The sequence below is a fragment of the Triticum urartu genome, chromosome 6 (assembly GCF_003073215.2).
Source record: "Triticum urartu cultivar G1812 chromosome 6, Tu2.1, whole genome shotgun sequence".
Taxonomy (NCBI): domain Eukaryota; kingdom Viridiplantae; phylum Streptophyta; class Magnoliopsida; order Poales; family Poaceae; genus Triticum; species Triticum urartu.
Genome location: NC_053027.1, coordinates 274,494,966 through 274,515,599, shown reverse-complemented (window position 1 = coordinate 274,515,599; position 20,634 = coordinate 274,494,966). Strand labels below are relative to the sequence as shown.

Genomic DNA, 20,634 nt, shown 5'->3' with positions numbered 1-20,634 from the left:
AATGCGGCGCTTATGTTTGTTGCGACGTGACCTGCTATTATCGTCCTTGGTATCCGAGGTACCATGGTTCTTTGACATATTGTTACTGCGAGCCAGCCAGCTGTCTTCTCCCGCGCAAAAGCGGGTCATGAGCGTCGTGAGGGCTGCCATAGATTTTGGATTTTCCTGACCAAGGTCCCGGGCTAGCCACTCGTCGCGGATGTTGTGTTTGAAAGCCGCTAGGGCCTCTGCATACGGACAGTCGACGATTTGATTTTTCTTTGTTAGGAACCGAGTCCAGAATTGCCTGGCCGATTCTTCTGGCTGCTAAATTATGTGGCTCAAGTCATCAGCGTCTGGTGGTCGCACATAAGTGCCCTGAAAGTTGTCAAGGAATGCGGCCTCCAGATCTTCCCAACAACTAATGGACTCTGCTAGCAAGCTGTTAAGCCAATGCCGCGCTGGTCCTTTGAGCTTTAGTGGGAGGTATTTGATGGCGTGTAAGTCATCACCGCGGGCCATGTGGATGTAGGGGAGGAAATCCTCGATCCATATCGCAGGATCTGTTGTGCCATCGTATGATTCAATATTTACAAGTTTGAAACCTTCTGGGATTTGATGATCCATTACTTCGTCTGTGAAGCATAAGGGGTGTGCGGCGCCTCTGTATTGGGCTATATCGCATCGCAGCTCAAATGGGTCTTGCCCGCTGTGTTCGGCCCGGCCGGATTTACTTTTACTGTATCTGGCATGACGTTTATCGTCTCGCATAGTGGCGCGCCCTCGTGATCCATAGATCGATCTTGCATGTTTGTCCTCCAATATGTCTCGCAGGTCTGGTGTGTTTCCCCATGCTTTTTTATTTGAATGGCATCGGGGTGCGGGCTGAGATTTTTGGCTGGAATGCCTCTCTATCACGGCCACAAGGTGGCCGATCAGCCGCAGCATATGCTTCTGCCTCCAGTCGAGGTAGCAGCCTGCATTTGGGGTAACTCTTGGAGGGGCGCTCGAGTTTATGTTCCTCGACCGCGAGGACTTCAGTCCATCTGACAGCTAGCAGATCTTGATCAGCTTGAAGCTGCTGCTGCTTTTTCTTAAGGCTATTTGCCGTGGCCATAAGCCGGCGCTTGAAGCTCTCTTGTTCGACGGGATCCTCTGGCACGGAGAATTCATCATTGCCGAGGCTTGCCTCGTCTTCGGAGGGGGGGCATGTAATTATCATCCTCCGCCTCTCCGTCTGCCGCTCTCTCAGGAGGGCTGGCTCCTCCATCCTCCTGCTCTAAATCTTGCTGGAGGGGGTTGTTGTTGTCTTCGGCACTATCCGGAGTGTTATCTGTGCCGGTATCACCACTTTTGCTTTGGCGGGACTTAGAGCGGCGCCGCTGACGTCGGCGCTTGGGTTGCTTCTTGGAGGGGTCATCCTCCACTGTCTCATTGCCATTGCCTTCTTTGGGTGTATCCACCATGTATATATCGTATGATGAGGTGGTTGTCCAGTGCCCCATGGGCAGTGGTTCCTCTACGTCTCCCGCATCGTCGTCCATACCGTCGATGTCGTCGAAGTCGAAGTCGAGCATGTCGGTTAAGTCATCGACAGTGGCTACTAAGTGGGTGGTGGGTGGGCCGCGAATATCTTCGTCGTCCGCATCCCAGTCCTGCCGGACATAGTTTGGCCAGGACTCTCCTGATAAGGAGAGAGACCTTAATGAGTTCAGTATGTCGCCGAAGGTCGGGTGCTGAAAGATATCCGCGGAGGTAAACTCCATGATCGGCGCCCAGCCAAATTCGATGGGCACGGGCGCAGGCGGTTCGGAGTCCGTGGCCGGAGAAGAATCCGGCAGTTTAACAAGACAGCTCTCGTGCAAGGTAAGGTCGATGTTCGGCTCGATTGCTGCTGAGGGTAACGCCTCCGTGGCGGGGTCCATCCACCCGTCCATGGGCGGCGCAACTGGCTCCAAATTGAGGGTCGGAGCGGCTGCCGGTGCGATCGCCTGAATGCTGTCCGATGGTAGAGCTAAATCGTACTCATCGTGACTGCGTGACGCACAAGGCAGAGGCTCGAATCTGTCGAAGATCAAGTCTCCGCGGATATTGGCCGTGTAGTTTAAGCTTCCAAACCTGACCTGATGGCCAGGGGCGTAACTTTCAATCTGCTCCAGATGGCCAAGCGAATTGGCCCGCAGTGCAAAGCCGCCGAATACAAAGATCTGTCCGGGGAGAAAAGTCTCACCCTGGACTGCATCGCCATCGATGATAGTAGGAGCCATCAAGCCTAACGGCGACGACACAGAGGAACTCTCAATGAAAGCACCAATGTTAGTGTCAAAACCGGCGGATCTCAGGTAGGGGGTCCCGAACTGTGCGTCTAAGGCGGATGGTAACAGGAGGCATGGGACACGATGTTTTATCCAGGTTAGGGCCCTCTTGATGTAGGTAAAACCCTACATCCTGCTTGATTAATATTGATAATATGGGTAGTACAAGAGTAGATCTACCACGAGATCAGAGAGGCTAAACCCTAGAAGCTAGCCTATGGTATGGTTGTATGTTGTCCTACGGACTAAAACCCTCCGGTTTATATAGACACCGGAGAGGTTAGGTTTACACAAGGTCGGTTACAAAGGAGGAGATATACATATCCGTATTGCATAGCTTGCCTTCCACGCCAAGTAGAGTCCCATCCGGACACGAGACGAAGTCTTCAATCTTCTATCTTCATAGTCCAAAGGATATAATCCGGCTGTCCGAAGACCTCCTAATCCAGGACTCCCTCAATCACTATGGAACATATCTTCATATAAGATTCAATGCACTTGATTCTCCATAGGAATTATCATTTAATACCAAAGCATAGGGCAAATATATCTTCATATATATGGACTTCATCCTTGATTCCATACAATATCCTTGTGGCACCATCTATGGACAAAACCATCAAATATATCTCACTGAAAACATTAGTCCATAGAGATTGTCATTTAATTACCAAAACCACACTTAGGGGCTACATGCCCTTTCAGCCGGGTTTGACACTTTTCAAGCCCTTGAGATAGCAGGCTATTCTTCTCCGCGAGTGCGTGATTATACAATGATCCTTGAATCAGTTGTATCAACGGCTTCAAGTCTTGGGGGCTACTGGTATATGATTACCAAACCTGTACTTACCCATATATCTTTTAAATGCTGGTCGGTGGCTCTGGCAAGCCCATCCCGAGCAGCTAGGATGTATGCATCGGCCGAGCTGAAGGCATTGAATGCCTCTTTTGAAAAGCCGAGGTCGCGGAGAGCGGCCCTCCAGCGCCGATGATTCATGGCACTCTCCACTTCAGAGTTCGTGACAGACACGTCATCTGAATCCTCTACGGAAGGACAATCCAACGTCACTCCCGTGTTAGCCTCCATCCTTAAGGCAGGGTCTGGAACCTGACTGGTCTTCGGCGTTTCTCTGAGCCTAAGCGACAAGCCATGGGAGAAGAGTTATCCAAGTTACTCGAGGCCGGATTCATTAGAGAAATAAAACATCCGGACTGGCTAGCAAACCTGGTGATGCTACCAAAGAAGGAAAAATCCTGGTGCCTATGTGTCGATTTCATGGACCTTAACCAGGCTTGCCACAAGGATCCCTTCCCCCTCCCCCGCGTCGATCAAATTATCAATGCAACCGCAGGACACAACTCATTGTGCTTCCTGGACGCATACTCCGGATACCATCAAATTAAGATGGCGGATCCCGATCAAGCCGCAACGGCATTCATCACTCCATACGGCCCCTTCTGTTTTAACACCATGCCTTTCAGGCTTAAAAACGCCGGTGCAACCTATCAACGCATGATTCAGACATGCCTGGAAACACAAATTGGCAAAATAGTGGAGGCATACGTAGACGATGTGGTCATTAAAACAAGACACGTCGAATCCTTAATGGACGACTTGAGGCTCACGTTCGACAATCTCCGAACATATGACATCAAGCTCAATCCGGAAAAATGCGTTTTCAGCATGCCGCCGGAAAGCTCTTGGGCTTCATCATCTCCAATAGAGGAATTGAGGCAAATCCGGCTAAAATCCGAGCTTTGTCACAATTGGCTATCCCAACAGACCTCAAGCAAATCCAGAAGTTAACTGGATGCGTTTCTGCCTTAAGCCGCTTTATCTCCCGATTAGGAGAAAAGGAACTACCTCTTTATCGCCTTCTTCGACGCACCGAACACTTCGAGTGGCCGGATGCGGCCATGGCCGGATTGGAAGAAATAAAGGCCGTATTCGCCACCAACCCAATATTGGCCGCACCAAATGTCGGCGAACCAATGCTGTTATATATAGCGGCAACACACCAAGTTGTAAGCGCAGTGCTCGTCATTGAACGAGAGACGGACGGACATAAGTTCCCGCTTCAAAAGCCGGTATACTACGTATCCACCGTCCTCACTCCATGCAAATCACGGTACCCACATTATCAAAAGATAGCATACGCGGTCTTCATGGCATCCCGGAAACTACGACACTACTTTCAAGAGTGTTCAATTACGGTGGCCTCCGAAGTACCATTGAACGACATAATAAATAACCGCGATGCCACGGGCCGGATTGCTAAATGGGCTATCGAGCTCCTCCCGTTCGACATAACATATAAACCACGGCGAGCCATTAAGTCGCAAGTACTGGCTGATTTCGTCGCCGAATGGACGGAAGCCGAACTCCCTAAACAATACAGCGCGTACTCCAATTGGATCATGCACTTTGACGGCTCTAAGATGCTGGCTGGTCTGCGGGCAGGCGTTGTCCTGACATCCCCCATCAGAGATACAGTCCAATACGTACACCAAATATTATACATAGACTCCAACAATGCAGCAGAATATGAGACCCTGTTGCATGTTCTCCGGATGGCAGTCTCCATGGACATTCAACGCCTAGAGGTGCGGGGGGATTCTAACCTCGCAATATCTCAAATAAATGGGGACTTTAACGCCAAGGACCCAAAAATGGCGGCTTACCGCAACGCCGTCCTCAAAATGTCAGCTCGGTTTGAGGGCCTCGAATTCCACCACATGGTCCGAGAAAACAACCAAGCGGCGGATATCCTCGCCCGCATCAGCGCTAAGCGCGACCCTATCCCACCTAATATCTTCTTGGAAAGGCTGTTTAAGCCATCCGTGGTGTGGGATGGGGAGGCCGGCAATAACAGTCCGGATCCGGCCACAACACCAGACCCCGAACACTCTGACGTAATCGGAGGCTCTGCCACTGAAATAACACCTTCAGCCCACATGATTATGGCTGTCATCGCCCCATGGACAGAACCCTTCTTGGCTTACCTTACTAGGCAAGAACTCCCTGATGTCTCAAACAAGGCACGTTGCATTGTGCAGCGGTCTAAAGCCTACAAGGTCCACGGGAGAGCTTTATAAGAAAAGCGCTAGTGGACTACTTCAAAGGTGCATCTCCAGAGAGGAAGGATAGAAACTTTCGGCAGAAATTCATGCTGGACCTGGCGGCTACCACGCTGCAGCTCGGGCCCTTGTAAGCAAGGCCTTCCGTACAGGTTTTTACTGGCCGACGGCTCGAGCAAACGCACAGGACCTCGTTCAACGTTGCGTCGGTTGCCAGCTTTTTGCAAACCAAAGCCATATGCCACCTACCGCTCTCCAAACAATCCCCATTACTTGGCCCTTTGCGGTCTGGGGGCTTGATATGGTCGGACCCCTTAAAGGGGGAAGCCATAAGAAAAAAATACCTATTGGTCATGGTGGATAAATTCACCAAATGGATAGAAGCCAAACCAGTTAAAACGGTCGAGTCTGGACCAGTGATAGACTTCATATCCGAGGTTGTACACCGTTACGGCGTCCCCCACAGCATCATCACCGATAACGGCTCGAACTTTACAGCCGACGATGTAAAAACTTGGTGCAGCAACATGGGCATTAAGCTCGATTATGCCTCTATCTATCACCCGCAAACTAACGGTCAAGTCGAGCGAGCAAATGGTCTTATCATGAGCGGCATTAAACCTAGATTAGTGTGATCCTTGAAGGAATCAGATACACACTGGGTGGAGGAGCTTGACTCCATACTATGGGGGCTGCGGACCACGCCGAATCACACTACCGGATACACACCGTTCTTTATGGTGTACGGCGCAGAGGCGGTACTGCCCTACGACATCATTCATGACTCACCTCTAGTGCGCATGTACGAAGAGAAAGAAGCCGAGCTTGATCGGCATGACACTTTGGACGCCTGGAGGAGGAGCGTGATGTGGCAAAAGCCCGCTCCACATTCTATCAGCAACAGGCTCGACGGTATCAAAGCAGAGAAGTACAGGCCAAAACTTATAACGTTGGCGAACTTGTTCTACGCCTACCGGAGAAGAAAAAGAACAAGCTCAAGCCCAAATGGGAAGGTCCCTTCGTTATCGACAAAGTTCTGACCGGTGGAGCATACCATCCGCGGGAGGCATCGGAAAATCGACTCGAACCAAACCAATGGAACGCAGCCAAACTCCGAAGGTTCTACGCCTAGCGCCGGACTCTGTGTTCGTCTCCTTACCTCCATCAATTTTTTACATATCCGTTATTTGTCTTTTCTTTCTTTCTTTCTTTCTTTCTTCCCTTTTTCTTCACGGCCTTAAAAGGTTAAAATGTGTCTTGACTACACAATCTTGACACGCTAGGCATGCTCATTATACCTGGGGGCTTCCTATACAGAATCTTAACATAACCATGTTCCGGGCTCTATGCCCCCCGCACATGTGTTACTTTTCCACATGTACCTTTCCTTCGCCATTATATGCATCGATATGACTTAAGTTTTGGCCAAGCTGGGTTGCCTGGCTCTTGTGTTTATGCCCTACGTTCCCGTTAATTCGGCTAGCGCATAAGGGGAGCACCTCTGCGATTGTTATTGCCGGGTCATCTGGATGTGTACCTCAGACTGGGTGAAGCCGAAAGCTAGCGTTCTTAAGGGAATATTCGGTCGGTGAACAAAAGATCACTTTTATTTATTGTAATACATGCCCCCAGATGTTTATATCCTGCGTCTCTTTTCGCAGTTCGGACATGCACATTAATGCATGTGTACCCAGGGAAAGGAACCCTTAACGGAACTATTCTCCCTAGAAGATGTTTCTTACTATCCATGTAATATAACATAGCTAGTTGGGTACTTCTCTGTTCAAGCACTTATGACCCCTACGCCTAGTTTCCATGCATACCCCGGTTTTTACATAACTGTGCAGGTATTCGGATACACTCTTGACTGTCGGGTCCGGGGGTCGAAGCGAAAAGGTCTGCCATGACAAATGATTTACTATCCGGCTAGGGACAATAAATGTCACTTGAAGTACACAGTCACTTAGACTGACTAAATTCTTCTTCTATACCATCCAACAGGATGTCTAGCCTACAATCCTGTTGGGAATACTTTGCGGCTAATTTCACCTGGTCATACACCAAACTAACGGGGATCTCTTTCCCATCAGACCCCACAGGTCCGACCTCGGCCATGTGGTTCGGGTCTGCCTTGGTATATCGCGTCTTCACCATGGCCCAGGCTTCCTTTGCACCTTGTCGGCAGGCTGATATCTTCCATAATCAAAAGCACTGCCGTGGTCCCTTGAGCATCTCTACAAGCTCCCCCATTCCTCCTGGCAGGGAGGCGGATGGCCACAAGGCTTGGGCAATGCCCTGCATCACCTGCCGAACTTGTTCGTGCAGTTGTGAGAGCTCTGGCAGAAGATCACCCGCAGACCCAGGCATCTCCTCTACGGACGACCCATCAGCATACCTACAGATATAATTCTGTTAGCCGGTTTCTTTGCCGAACTCTATAAAAGTTCGTTCAAGCACTTACTAAAAATGCTGCGTCGAAGCCTCTTATTCTCCTTTACGGAGTCAGCAAGTTGGGCCCGAACATCTTTCAGTTCAATGCCCAACCGGGTATTGACATCTTGGAGGTCGTTTTTCTCCCGCCTAACCTGCGTAAGCACACGCTCGCCAGCCTTCAGCTGTCGTTGACCATGTTGCTCATCCCCTCGCACGACCTTCGGATTCACTCCGGGATCATCTGCAGAATCTATTGTTAAATTTGCATGCATGCCGAATACTAACTGGTACATGTCATTCTTTTAGAAACAAGTGTTACCAGATGGGGCCTTCTCGGAATCCTTCATTGCGGCATCTGTGGCCCGTAGCTGGGCTTCGCACTCCTCCAGCTCTTGAGACAATTGGGTATTCTTCTCTGTAAGAACCTACGCACACAATGATCCTTAAATCAGTTGTGCCAACTATTTCAAGTCTCAGGGGCTACAGATATACACAATTATTAGATTTTCTTACCCATATATCCTTCACATACTGGTCCGTGGCTCGGGGAAGACCATTTTGAGCAGTTCAGATGTACGCGTCACCTAAGTTGAAGGCATCGAACGCCTCTTGAGAGAAACAAGCGTCGCGGAGTACGACCCGGCGACGCCTGTGATTCATGGCACTCTCCACTTCGGAATTCGTAGCGGACAGCCTATCCGCATCCTCCGTAGGAGGAACATCTGGTGTTGGCCCCACGTTAGCATCTGCCTCTAAGTCTGGCTCTGGAGCCCGGTTGGTGGAAGCTTGGCCAGCAGGCTCTCTGGATATGGTCCGGCGAGAGTTTTTCCTTCCAGGAACCATGGACGTTATTATATTTTAAAAGACGGCAACCACGGAGCAGGGTTCTTTTTCATACCTCTGCAACGGCGTCTCAGCCCTGACCGCCTTCCGTTTAAGCCTACCCGGCTTCGGTGCCCCTTGTTGGTGAGTCACTACGGGTTCGGCATGGCGTCCCGAGGGCCTTCCCTGTAAGACACCAGTGTGCTGTAGGTGAAGTGCGAAAAAAAGGGAATCCTTCTCGGAAGTAGGGACTTCGGTTTTACTTACATGCGATGCAGGGAGCAGTCCAGGATAATCGGCTATGATGGCCACCAAGGCACCGTTGTAGCTTAACTGATAGAACGTCCTATCGATGAGCTCCACAAATGTGTCCGGATCTTCTTTGAGTCCGGGGTCGAGGGCCCGGTCAGGGTCCTCTAGTTGTGGAGGTGGGCTGTGGACCTCCCTCATAGCTTTTCGCAGTTCCTGCTATGAAATAGCAAGGTAAATACTTATGACGAAGAATGCGGGAAGGTCTGGACTAGAAAGTAGCAGCTCACCCAGTTTGGGGGGTTGTACATGGAGAATCCATCCCGTGGCTTAATGCAGATGAACTCCTCTTCCTCTCCTTTATATAGATCGTATAGTATTTTCGCTAGAGCAGCGACGGAGTCCGGTCCCTTACGACCGCAGCGGGTGGCATCGTCTTCTCCATTAATGTGCCACATGGGTTGTCCCCGATATTGAAGTGGCTACACCCCCCGCATTATACATATTGACATAACCTCGATTATTGTCAATCCTGATTTGGCCAGCATTTTTATCCGGCCCATCAGGTAAAGGATCTCTCTGTTATCTTCCTCCTGGGGGTCCCGAGGGCGCTAGCTGCGGCGTTTCTTCAGAGGGGCATTATAGAACTCAGGAAGGCCCATCTGAATAGGATCTGGAAGGGGGACGTCCTCCATATAAAACCACTCCGAAGGCCAGTCTTCGGATGTCTTCTTCGGAGTACCGGACAGGTATCCGGTCCCGGCGATACGCCATATCTCGGCTCCGCCCACTTGATATAGTGACCCCTCCTGTGTACAGGGTACGAGGTAGAATAGCCTCTTCCATAGCTTGAAATGAGCTTTGCAGCCCAAAAACAGCTCGCAAAAGGCGACATAGCCAGTGATGTGTAATATGAAGGCGGGAGTAAAGTTATGCAGCTGGAGGCCGTAGAACTCCAGAAGCCCGCGGAGGAATGGATGGATTGGAAATCCAAGCCCCCTTAATAAGTAAGGGACAAGGCATACCCGCTCCCCCATGGATGGGTTGGGAAAGCTCTCCGCTTGCTCCCTGCCGTTGTAAGTGGAAAGTTCGGCTCAAACGGGGACCATATACGCTGGAGGGAGAAACCCCTGGGTCTGTAACTCTACTAATTGGCTGTGGGGGACGGACCACTTCTTCCAATCGCTTGGCTTAGGGCTACGGGAGCGAGAGGAGGAGCTGCGATGGCCGGCCATGATGGGATGGACTTTTTCCGGGCACGCTCCGATGGATACTCGCTGTGGGAGGATGGTGTGATCTGGATCTGAGGATCCCCGTCTCTATAAATAGACGATTTACTCACATGGTTATGGTGGCAAGTGTAAAAATGCCCTGACTTCTCGCATTCGCTCATCACGTGGAGGATAGCCATTATTAGGCGCAGAAGCCAAGGAGTGCAGCATTCATGGGAAGCCGAACACTACTCGACAGGTATTCAGAATTTGGAGAAGAACCCGCCTTGCAATGTCGAAGACAATCTGCGCGCCAGACTCATCGTCATTGAAGCCTGGTTCAGGGGCTACTAAGGGAGTCCTGGATTAGGGGGTCCTCGTATAGCTGGACTATATCCTTTGGCCGGACTATTGGATTATGAAGATACAATATTGAAGACTTCGTCCCATGTCTGGGTGGGACTCTCCTTTGTGTGGAAGGCAAGCTTGTCAATTCGGATATGTAGATCTCCCCCCTTGTAACCAACTCTGTGTAACCCTAGCCCCCTCCGGTGTCTGTATAAACCGGAGGGTTTAGTCCGTAGGACAAGAACAATCATAATCATAGGCTAGCTTCTAGGGTTTAGCCTCTACGATCTCGTGGTAGATCAACTCTTGTAATACTCATATCATCAAGATCAATCAAGCAGGAAGTAGGGTATTACCTCCATCGAGAGGGCCCGAACCTGGGTAAACATTGTGTCCCCCGCCTCATGTTACCATCCGCCTTAGACGCACAGTTCGGGACCCCCTACCCGAGATCCGCCCGGTTTTGACATCAACACCCCTCCACTAGGGCGCCTCCTCCTCTCTTCCACTAAAGCCCATGAAGGCCCATTAACTCCCCGAGGGGTTCCGGTAACCCCCGGTACTCCGGAAAATGCCCGAATCTATCTAAAACCTTTCTGGTGTCCAAACATAACCTTCCAATATATCAATCTTTATGTCTCGACCATTTCAAGACTCCTCGTCATGTCCGTGATCACACCCGGGACTCCGAACAACCTTCGGTACATCAAATCACATAACTCACAATACATATCGTCATCACGTTAAGCGTGCGGACCCTACGGGTTCGAGAACTATGTAGACATGACCGAGACTCATCTCTGGTCAATAACCAATAGCGGAACCTGGATGCTCATATTGGTTCCTACATCATGAAGATCTTTATCGGTCAAACCGCATAACAACATATGTTGTTCCCTTTGTCATCGGTATGTTACTTGCCCGAGATTCGATCGTCGGTATCATCATACCTAGTTCAATCTCATTACCGGCAAGTCTCTTTACTCGTTCCGTAATGCAACATCCCGCAACTAACTCATTAGTCACATTGCTTGCAAGGCTTATAGTGATGTGCATTACCAAGAGGGCCCAGAGATACCTCTCCGACAATCAGAGTGACAAATCCTAATATTGATCTATGCTAACTCAACAAACACCATCGGAGACACCTTTAGAGCATATTTATAACCACCCAGTTACGTTGTGACATTTGATAGCACACTAAGTGTCCCTCCAGTATTCGGGAGTTGCATAATCTCATAGTCATAGGAACATGTATAAGTCATGAAGAAAGCAATAGCAATAAACTAAACGATCATAGTGCTAAGCTAATGGATGAGTCTAGTCCATCACATCATTCTCTAATGATGTGATCCCGTTCATCAAATGACAACACATGTCCATGGCTAGGAAACTTAAGCATATTTGATTAATGAGCTATCAAGTAGAGGCATACTAGGGACACTCTATTTGTCTATGTATTCACACATGTACTAAGTTTCCGGTTAATACAATTCTAGCATGAATAATAAACATTTATCATGATATAAGGAAATATAAATAACAACTTTATTATTTCCTCTAGGGAATATTTCCTTCAATCTCCCACTTGCACTAGAGTCAATTATCTAGTTCACATCATCATGTGATTTCACACCAATAGTTCACATATTTATGTGATTAGTTCACATCTTCATGTGAGTAATACCCAAAGGGCTTACTAGAGTCAATAATCTAGTTTAGTCTACTGGTCTGCAACATTCAGATCCGCATGTATTTTGCAAATTTCTATGTCTACAATGCTCTTCACGGAGCTACACTAGCTAATTGCTCCCACTTTCAATATGTATCTAGATCGAGACTTAGAGTCATCTAGATTGGTGTAAAAAGCTTGCATCAATGTAACTCTTTACGACGAACTCTTTTATCACCTCCATAACCGAGAAATATTTCTTTAGTCCTCTAAGGATAATTTGGACCGCTGTCCAGTGATCTACTCCTAGATCACTATTGTACTTGTTGGGGATATTACTACTGGAGGTAAACCGGCGTTATGTAGCCGGATTGACTCTTTGAAGATTAGAAGCCCATGAAGATGTGAGGATAATGGCGCTTTAAGGAAGGCCCAAGGCCCAAAGGCGGGTTATAGCCTGTAAATGTAAACCGACCTAGTCAAATAACCTGTATGATAAGATAGGGAGAGTAGAGACCGAACCGGACACGTTTATGATCCGGCTTCGGGGCTCTGTAGTCCGGCGGGCGTCAACCTATGTATATAAAGGACGACCCGGCCGCGGTTTAGAGACATATAACAACAACTCGAGAGCCAGACAAAGCGGATTCGCTCCCTAGCCTTCGAAACCCTAGCAATACCAATCACAACTAGACGTAGGCTTTTACCTTCCTCGAAGGGGCCGAACTAGTATAAAATTCCCCGTGTCCCTTGTCCGGTTTAACCCCTTAAGCTAACCCGTTGCGATGGATCCACAACTAAGTCCTTTCATGAGGACATCTGTCGTGACAAACCCACGATAGTTGGCGCCCACCGTGGGGCTATCGCATGATGGTTTTGAGTTCTTGAATGGCAGCTTCGATGGACTTAAGGGATACGCTGTGGGCCGGATGATGAAGAGTCGTCGCGGCAAGCTCTACATCGACAACACAGGATGGGGTCCCGAGGCCGATTCAATCGAGTACGGGTACCGGGTCCCCTTTGGTGGGATTCATGTCTTCATCAGCAAGATCGGCGAACCGGCCCCCGAGCCGAACATCTACACCGACATCATCGAAACAGCGCGGCGTGCAAGTTCTTCGCCGATTCAGCCCGAGGCAAGGCATGTTTTCGTAGGTGTCATCCATGGATCGAGGTACGAGGATGGACTGGTGTCCGATGGAGAAACCGTAGTCTGTTTTGATAACGAGTCTTCTGGAGAGACCGAATCACTTTACCAGTTGCAGGACGGCCGGATTGAGGGAGGACCCGAGGGCAACAATATTCCGGATTCCCCCGGTCTACCAAACCGGGCCGCCATCTTCATGGCCGGCACACAATCAGCGCCTCATTCATCTACCGCTGCAGCAATGCTCTCCAATTCAACGGCAGCCACACCAGCAGGGGCAGGAAGCTCGGCGCCGCCTCCGGTCCAAGTCTTGTCTGATTTGTTCGACGCTTTGGTAGTGTTGATGTCCGCGGAGGTGGATGCAGCAGCTAGGGATCAGCACAATGCGGAGATTGCAAAGGTGAAAGATCAGATAGCCCAGGCTAAAGCGGACCTGGCAACAGAGAATGCTAGGATGGATACAGAGCGGGCTGAATTGGAAGCACAGGCCTACCGGATTAGACTGCTTCAGAGGAAGTCCTGAGAAGAAGGTATCGATCATGTCTCCCGTCGGTTTATGAGCCGCAGAATCTTTTCAACACACTAGGTGCAGGAGCTGGTAACCAACCCACGCTAAACCGGGCGGGGGCGCCGGGAACAGGAGCGCCGGTTCAGCCACGCACGACGGACCCACCTCGCCAGAACAACGTTGTGCCGTCGATGCCGCCCGGGCATTATTCCAACCCGTTGGACAACATTGTGGCCGCCGCTTCACGCCTGGCGGCCCTCCCAACCGATAGCGAGTCACCAGTTGCAGTGGAAGCACGTTGGGCCAGGGATCTCCTTCAAACAACACTAAATCAACAGCAGGCGTATTCACACAGTCGTGAGAGGATCCATTCCACTCCCCGTCCAAGCCAGAGTTATAGCAGACACGTGGAGGATGAACCGGCCATGTCCAGTAGCGCACGTCGCCGAAATTCACCACGAGGGAACAACCCGGCCGGGGGAGGCACTAATGCGCAAGATGTTGTGGACCATGGCCGCGCATGTCGGGAGGCCGAGTTGACGGCTCGACACGGAGCACAACAGCATACTCCGGTTCACCCCACGGCCTCCGTGGAGCCAGGGGTGATGTTCAGTTCCTTAGGGGTGCCGTGTTTAACTCCCGCTTTGCATAATGTGAGACTGCCCAAGGATTTCAAGGGACCTCGTAAGGTACCAAATTACACCGCCAATTTGCAACCAGAGGCGTGGGTGGAGAGCTATGAGATGGCAATGGAGATGTTAGATGTGGATGAGGCAGTGTGTGCTAAATATTTCACCATGATGTTGGAAGGAATAGCTCGCACTTAATTGAAGAGCTTGTCGACCAACTTTGTTGGATCATGGGCCGAATTGAAGCACCGGTTTATCCAGAACTTCAAGGATACGTGTAAGCAGCCAATGTCAATCGTAGATCTGGCCGCTTGTGTCCAAGAGGAAGGGGAGTCCACGACCCATTGGGTCAAATGGGTCTCGGCGATTTTGCATTCATCAGGTCGTATCAATGCAGACACTGCAGTGTTAACATTAGAGGGCAATTGCTGTTTCAAACCGTTAAAATAGAAGTTGGGAAGGCTCAAACATCACTGCAATGGCATGTCAACACTCATGGCTGCTTTGGTTAAATATGCCGATTCAGATAATACCAAGGATCCGGATTCAGAGGAGGACAAACCGGAGAAAGGTAAGAAGAGCGGCAATGCCAAAGGTCAACAACATAATCCGGTAGGTCATGGAAACGGTGGTAAGTGCAAGGCCGACAGTAGCTTGGACTTTGTTGCAAATACCAACGCGCAGGAGAATGGCCAGCGCCGTAAAGGCAAGCAGCCCCAGAGGGGTGGAGGTTCAGGCAACAATTTGGAGTGCTTGTTAAATCAACCCTGTCCAAAGCATGGATCAAGGAGAAGCCGGCATCACATCTTTGGAAAGACTGTTATATCATGCGAGATTTCAAGAATTCCAATATGTTCCAATATGACAACGGCCCGCCCGGCGGTTCAGGAGGAGGTTTCCACGGGCCAGGTTAAGGAGGTGGTGGTTCCGGTTCAGGGTTTCCAGGCAACCAAACCAGACACATCAATCAAGGGCACCAAGGCAACCAGGGAGGTTACAACCATCAGGGGAGTCAGCAGCAGTAGCAGTCGGGTTATCAGAGCAACCCAAGCAGCTGAACAGCGGGCAATATCATGTCTTCACTACTAGTTTGTGCAAACGTGATCAGAAGCTTCACAAAAGGGTAGTAAATTCTGTTGAACTGGCAGTACCTCAGTATTTTCGCGGGTCTGAGCAACCTATCTTGTGGAGTAGAGATGATCACCCCCCTCCCCGGGTTGATAATCCAGGTCACTTGGCCCTGGTGGTAGCCCCTCAAGTTGGGGGATACAAGTTCACTAAGGGTGTGTTTGGTAGCCTGCGCGGAGGGTGTATGAGACTAAAAGTTCTCTACCCAACCCACTTTCACGTGTTTGGCAGGGTGTATAGGCTCTTCTGGGCATAGCCCGTCTGATGCAAAAAAGGCCCTGAGCTATGCTCGCTGGAGCACCCAGATACATGCGAGCTGGGCTCAGCGTGGCTCTGTTGGACCCTAGCAAAATTCTCCTCCCGACCCACTACGCTCGCCCCACCCCTCTCGCTAACCTAGCCGCCACCCCTCGCCCCCATCTGGCATCTCTCTCCCGCGAGGCCGCGAACCATGGCGACTGGCGCCTGATCTTCATCCCCGCCGGCCCCCTGTTCTTCCACCTCGCCGCCGTAACCGCCGCCCCGGTCTACCTCGCCACCGCGCTGGTCTACCTCGCCACTGCGCCGGTCTACCTCGCCACCGCCCTGGTCTTGAAATTGCGGCCGCCGCACGTGGATCTCGCCGCTGCCAGGCCTAGCCAACCGTCGCCGCCAGAGAGGTAGCTTCCTCACCCCTTCCTTCCTGCCTCGTTCCCCTCTGCCCTCCTCACCCCTTCCTTCCTACCTTGGGCTCACAGGTTGTAGTCGCTGCTACTGACCAGAAACTGCTCCTCTGTTCCCTTATGATTATCATGTATAAGTGGTCAAAATGATTATAGTAGATGTATAACTTATGATTGTTGTACCTATTATGCTCATATTTTAGTTTGTTCATTGCTTGTCATGCTGGATGAATTGGAAAAAAATCTGTTGTGCTAAGTATCAATTTGTTTGTATTGTGATAGATGGATGAATTGGCAAGAAAACGAAGGCAATTAATTGTGAGAGGAGCCGGTCTAGTGGCTGGATTGTATGCATACAAGATGATCATGTTTAGAAGAGCTAGGCAACAAACCGCGAGGATAACCGTGGGCAGCATGGTCGATCGTGCCATATCTAGAGAGTCCAATTTGAGATATATTTATCACTCTAGTGACATAAATTGTTCAAATCAATTAAGAATGAGAAAAGCTCCTTTTTTCCGTTTGTGTGCTATATTTAGAGAGAGAAATCTGTTGTTGGATAGCATCCATACTTCTATTGAGGAACAAGTAGCCATGTTTCTTCTAGTAGTTGGCCATAACCAAAGGTATAGGACACTTCAACCGATCTTTAGAAGATCTACCGAAGTCATTAGTAGGTATTTTAAGGCAGTGCTTTATGCTATTGGGGGTTGAGAGATGAGATGATTCGGCCTCCCTCCAAACATTGTCATCATAAAATACAAGAAAGCACTCGCTTCAATCCATATTTCAAGGTAATTATTTTTGCAAACAAATACAAACAATCAATGTGACTTATGAATAACAATCATTTGCCTTTTTTAATTAGGATTGTGTTGGAGCAATTGATGGGACTCATGTACTTGCTAGAGTCCCAAAAAGTATCTCAGCTGCCTTTAGGGGTAGAAAGGTGGGGACTACCCAAAATGTCATGGCTGCGGTAGACTTTGATCTAAAGTTTACCTATGTACTTGCGGGTTGGGAGGGATCAGCTCATGATGCCCTTATACTTGCAAATGCATTGGAGAGGGAAGATGGGTTGAAAGTTCCTACAGGTAATAAATTAGGGCCTACTACCTAAATATATTAATATTTCTACCCATAGCTAATAGTTGCTATTTCATAGGAAAATTCTTCCTTGTTGATGCGGGGTATGCTGTGAGGCCGGGTTTTCTTCCACCATATCGTGGCACGAGGTACCACTTGAAAGAGTATGGACGAGGGAACCATCCTCAAAATGCTAAAGAGTTGTTCAACTTAAGACACTCTTCTTTGAGGACAACGGTTGAAAGGGGTTTTGCCGCATACAAAAACCGTTGGAAGTTTGTCTACAATAAGCCGTTCCATGGTTACAAGACCCAAGTAAAAGTAGTGCTAGCTTGTGCAATTCTTCACAATTGGGTACTTCAATATGGTGAGGATGAGTATTTCCCACCTGAGGAGACATGGGATCCGGAACCCAATGATGAAGATCACAATGATATTGTCCATGACAATATTTCTTGGGCTCATAAGAGAGATGAATTTGCAAATCATATGTGGGCGAATAGAGGGCTAGCAAACATTTGATGTATCATGTGTCTTGGTGTTGTAAAACTATTGATGTACTGTTTATGTGCTGAAACATGATTTTGATGGGCTGAAGTATGCTTATTTATGTGCTGAAATGTGTTTTTGTGTGCTGGAATTCATTTTTATGAGCTGAAATATGATTGTAAGCTTCTGAAATATGCTTTTTATGTGCTGAAACGTGTTTTTGTGTGCTGGACTTCATGTTTTTGAGCTGAAATATTAACTTCTGGATTGTCTATGTTGTAGATGGATGATGAGGTGCAGGAGGTTTCAAGTGTTGGTGCTCTTCCCAAGAAGGCCCCCAAGGTCATGAATTGGACTCCTCCTATGTTGGCGTTGATGTTGAAAGGCCTTTCAGAGGTGGCGGCAAGAGGTGCCAAGACTGACAAAGGATTCAAAGAGGTTGAAAAATTGAAAGTTGCAAAGCGTATATCTTCTTTCGTTGGTTATGACGTGTCTATTACGCAAGTGCACAATCATATTCACAAGTGGAGGAATAGGTGGACAAGGCTTGTCTATTTGAAGGCTTTAAGTGGGGCACTTTGGGATGATGACAAGAAGATGGTAGTGCTAGAAGAACAACACTATTTGGGCCACACTCAAGTATGCATGTCCATGTACCAGCCTTTTTTGAATGCTGAAATGAGTTATCTTAGTGCTCAAAGAGTGTTAAAATGATATAGTTTTGCCAAAAATAATGATGTTTCATAGCTGAAATGATGTCTCAGTTAATTATTTTTGTTCAAATGGTGTTGCAGGATCATCCAGCAGATGCTGAATTGCTCAATTCTCCACTCGAGAACTACGACTATATGGAACTTTGCTTTGCTAATAAGCATGCCACTGGGAAATATGCAATGGGCCCCGGTGTGCCCCTAGGAACGCCTATTGTTGTGGAAGACAAGGATAAACCGAATGTCATGGAGGGGGGAGGAACAACAGATGAGGTATTGCAACATCTTCCTGGATCTAACTTTGTACTTCCTACTGCTAGTGCCACTCAGGACCCTTCTCCTACTTCAAATAAGAAGAGAAAGAGGGCATCTGGCTTGACAGAGGAGGACTCAATCCAGTGTAGCAACATGACTGATGCTATGCGTGAGATTGCAAGTGCTATCAACAACACTTGCCATGCTGAAACACACCCTGACTTGTACAAGGCTGTCATGGACCTTCTTGTGTTTGATCAAGATGAGCGCTTGGCTGTTTTAGATTATCTCACAGAACATAAAGCAAAAGGCCTTAACTTTGTGAAGATGGATGATGAAGTTCGAAAAGCATCGTTCAAGCGAATCTTGAAAGCCAATCCCGGTCTTCTTTGAGTTGTTGTTAGTTGGTGCTTGATGAGACTATCCCTTCTGTAATGCCTATTATAAGGTGGACTTCAAATGAGACTATGTAATATGAATCTAGTGATGCACTGGTACGAATTATGGTTATTATTCTGATGTAATATGAATCTAGTGATGCACTGCTTCAAATCAAGGTTATCATGTGTTATGTTAATTGTTGATTATTTTATTTATATTATCATTGTTCAAATTATGTTGGCATGGTAACATTTTATTGCTCTAATTGTTCCATGGTTGTCGAAATGTTGTTTCAATATTTGTCTTGGCGGCAAAAAAATCATTCATGCAACATACCTCAGATACAGGCTACCAAACACAGTCTCTGTGCAACATGTCTCGTCTGATGCAGCCTACCAAACACAGTCTCAGCTCAGCATGCATCAGTACATACATTGCTACCAAACAACTGCAGTTGCATGTACTGAGCATGTCTAGACTAAGCATGTCTCAAATGGGAACAACTATGCTAGGGTGGGAACAGCTACCAAACACACCCTAAAGTGCTCATGGATGGGGGAAGTAGTATTAATATTTTGTATTATGATACATTCCGCCGTATGGGGTTGACAGATAAGGATCTTAAACCGTCAAATACGGTCTTTCATGGTGAGGTGCCTGGTAAGTCTGCATATCCTGTTGGTAAGATAGCTTTGGATGTAGCTTTTGGAGATGACTACGATTCAAGGTCAGAAACATTGACATTTGAGGTGGTAAAGATCAAAAGTCCGTACCACGCCTTGTTTGGGCGGCCGGTTTATGCTAAGTTTATGGCAAGGCCATGTTATGTTTATCTACAGCTTAAAATGCCAGGTCATAAAGGGACTATCACACTACATGGAAGTAGAAAGATTGCTTTGGAGTGTGAAGAAGGCGATGCGGCTTATGCTAAGTCGGTTTGTGCCACGGAGGAGTTAAAATTCTATAAGGAGCAAGTTGATCCGGCAGACATGACCTCTTTAAAAAAGCCAACTACGGAGCATGATCCATTGTTGAAGTTCAAATCGGCTACGGACACTAAGATGGTTGACTTTATTCCTGGCGATTCATCCAAACAGTTCAGCATCAGCGCTAACCTGGATCCCAAATAGGAAAGTGCGCTCATCGAGTTCATCCATGAGAATCGGTACATCTTCGCATGGAAACCTTCTGACATGCCAGGTGTACCGAGGGAACTCGCTGAGCACACACTCAACATTGATCCTAAGTTCAAACCGGTCTGGCAGTTCCTCCGCCGTTTCAACGAGGAGAGACGCAAGGCTATAGGTGAAGAGGTAGCCTGTCTGTTGGCTGCTGGGTTTATTGTCGAAGTTTTTCATCCAGAGTGGTTAGCCAATCCGGTGCTGGTTCTTAAGAAAAACGGCACTTGGCGCATGTGTGTGGACTACACATATTTAAACAAGGCTTGCCCTGCAGACCCCTTTGCTCTCCCTCGCATTGATCAGATAATTGATGCTACGGCGGGTTGTGACCGTTTGTGTTTTCTGGATGCT

At 48.5% G+C, this 20,634-nt stretch overlaps 1 protein-coding gene across 1 annotated transcript; it reads left to right on the top strand.

Moving 5' to 3' along the window:
- The first annotated feature begins 16,911 nt into the window (after nucleotides 1-16,911).
- On the top strand, nucleotides 16,912-17,820 carry LOC125517117 (protein ALP1-like). Its single transcript, XM_048682306.1, has 2 exons — nucleotides 16,912-17,275; nucleotides 17,347-17,820. Exons 1-2 carry the CDS (start codon nucleotides 17,152-17,154, stop codon nucleotides 17,787-17,789), a joined length of 567 nt encoding a protein of 188 aa, XP_048538263.1. The 5' UTR covers nucleotides 16,912-17,151; the 3' UTR covers nucleotides 17,790-17,820.
- The last annotated feature ends 2,814 nt before the right edge of the window (nucleotides 17,821-20,634 follow it).

Coding starts and splice junctions, on each gene's coding strand:
- LOC125517117 (XM_048682306.1), top strand. CDS start 17,152: ATGGCTGCGGTAGACTTTGATCTAAAGTTTACCTATGTACTTGCGGGT. Junction 17,276..17,346: donor TGGGTTGAAAGTTCCTACAG/GTAATAAATTAG, acceptor GCTATTTCATAG/GAAAATTCTTCCTTGTTGAT.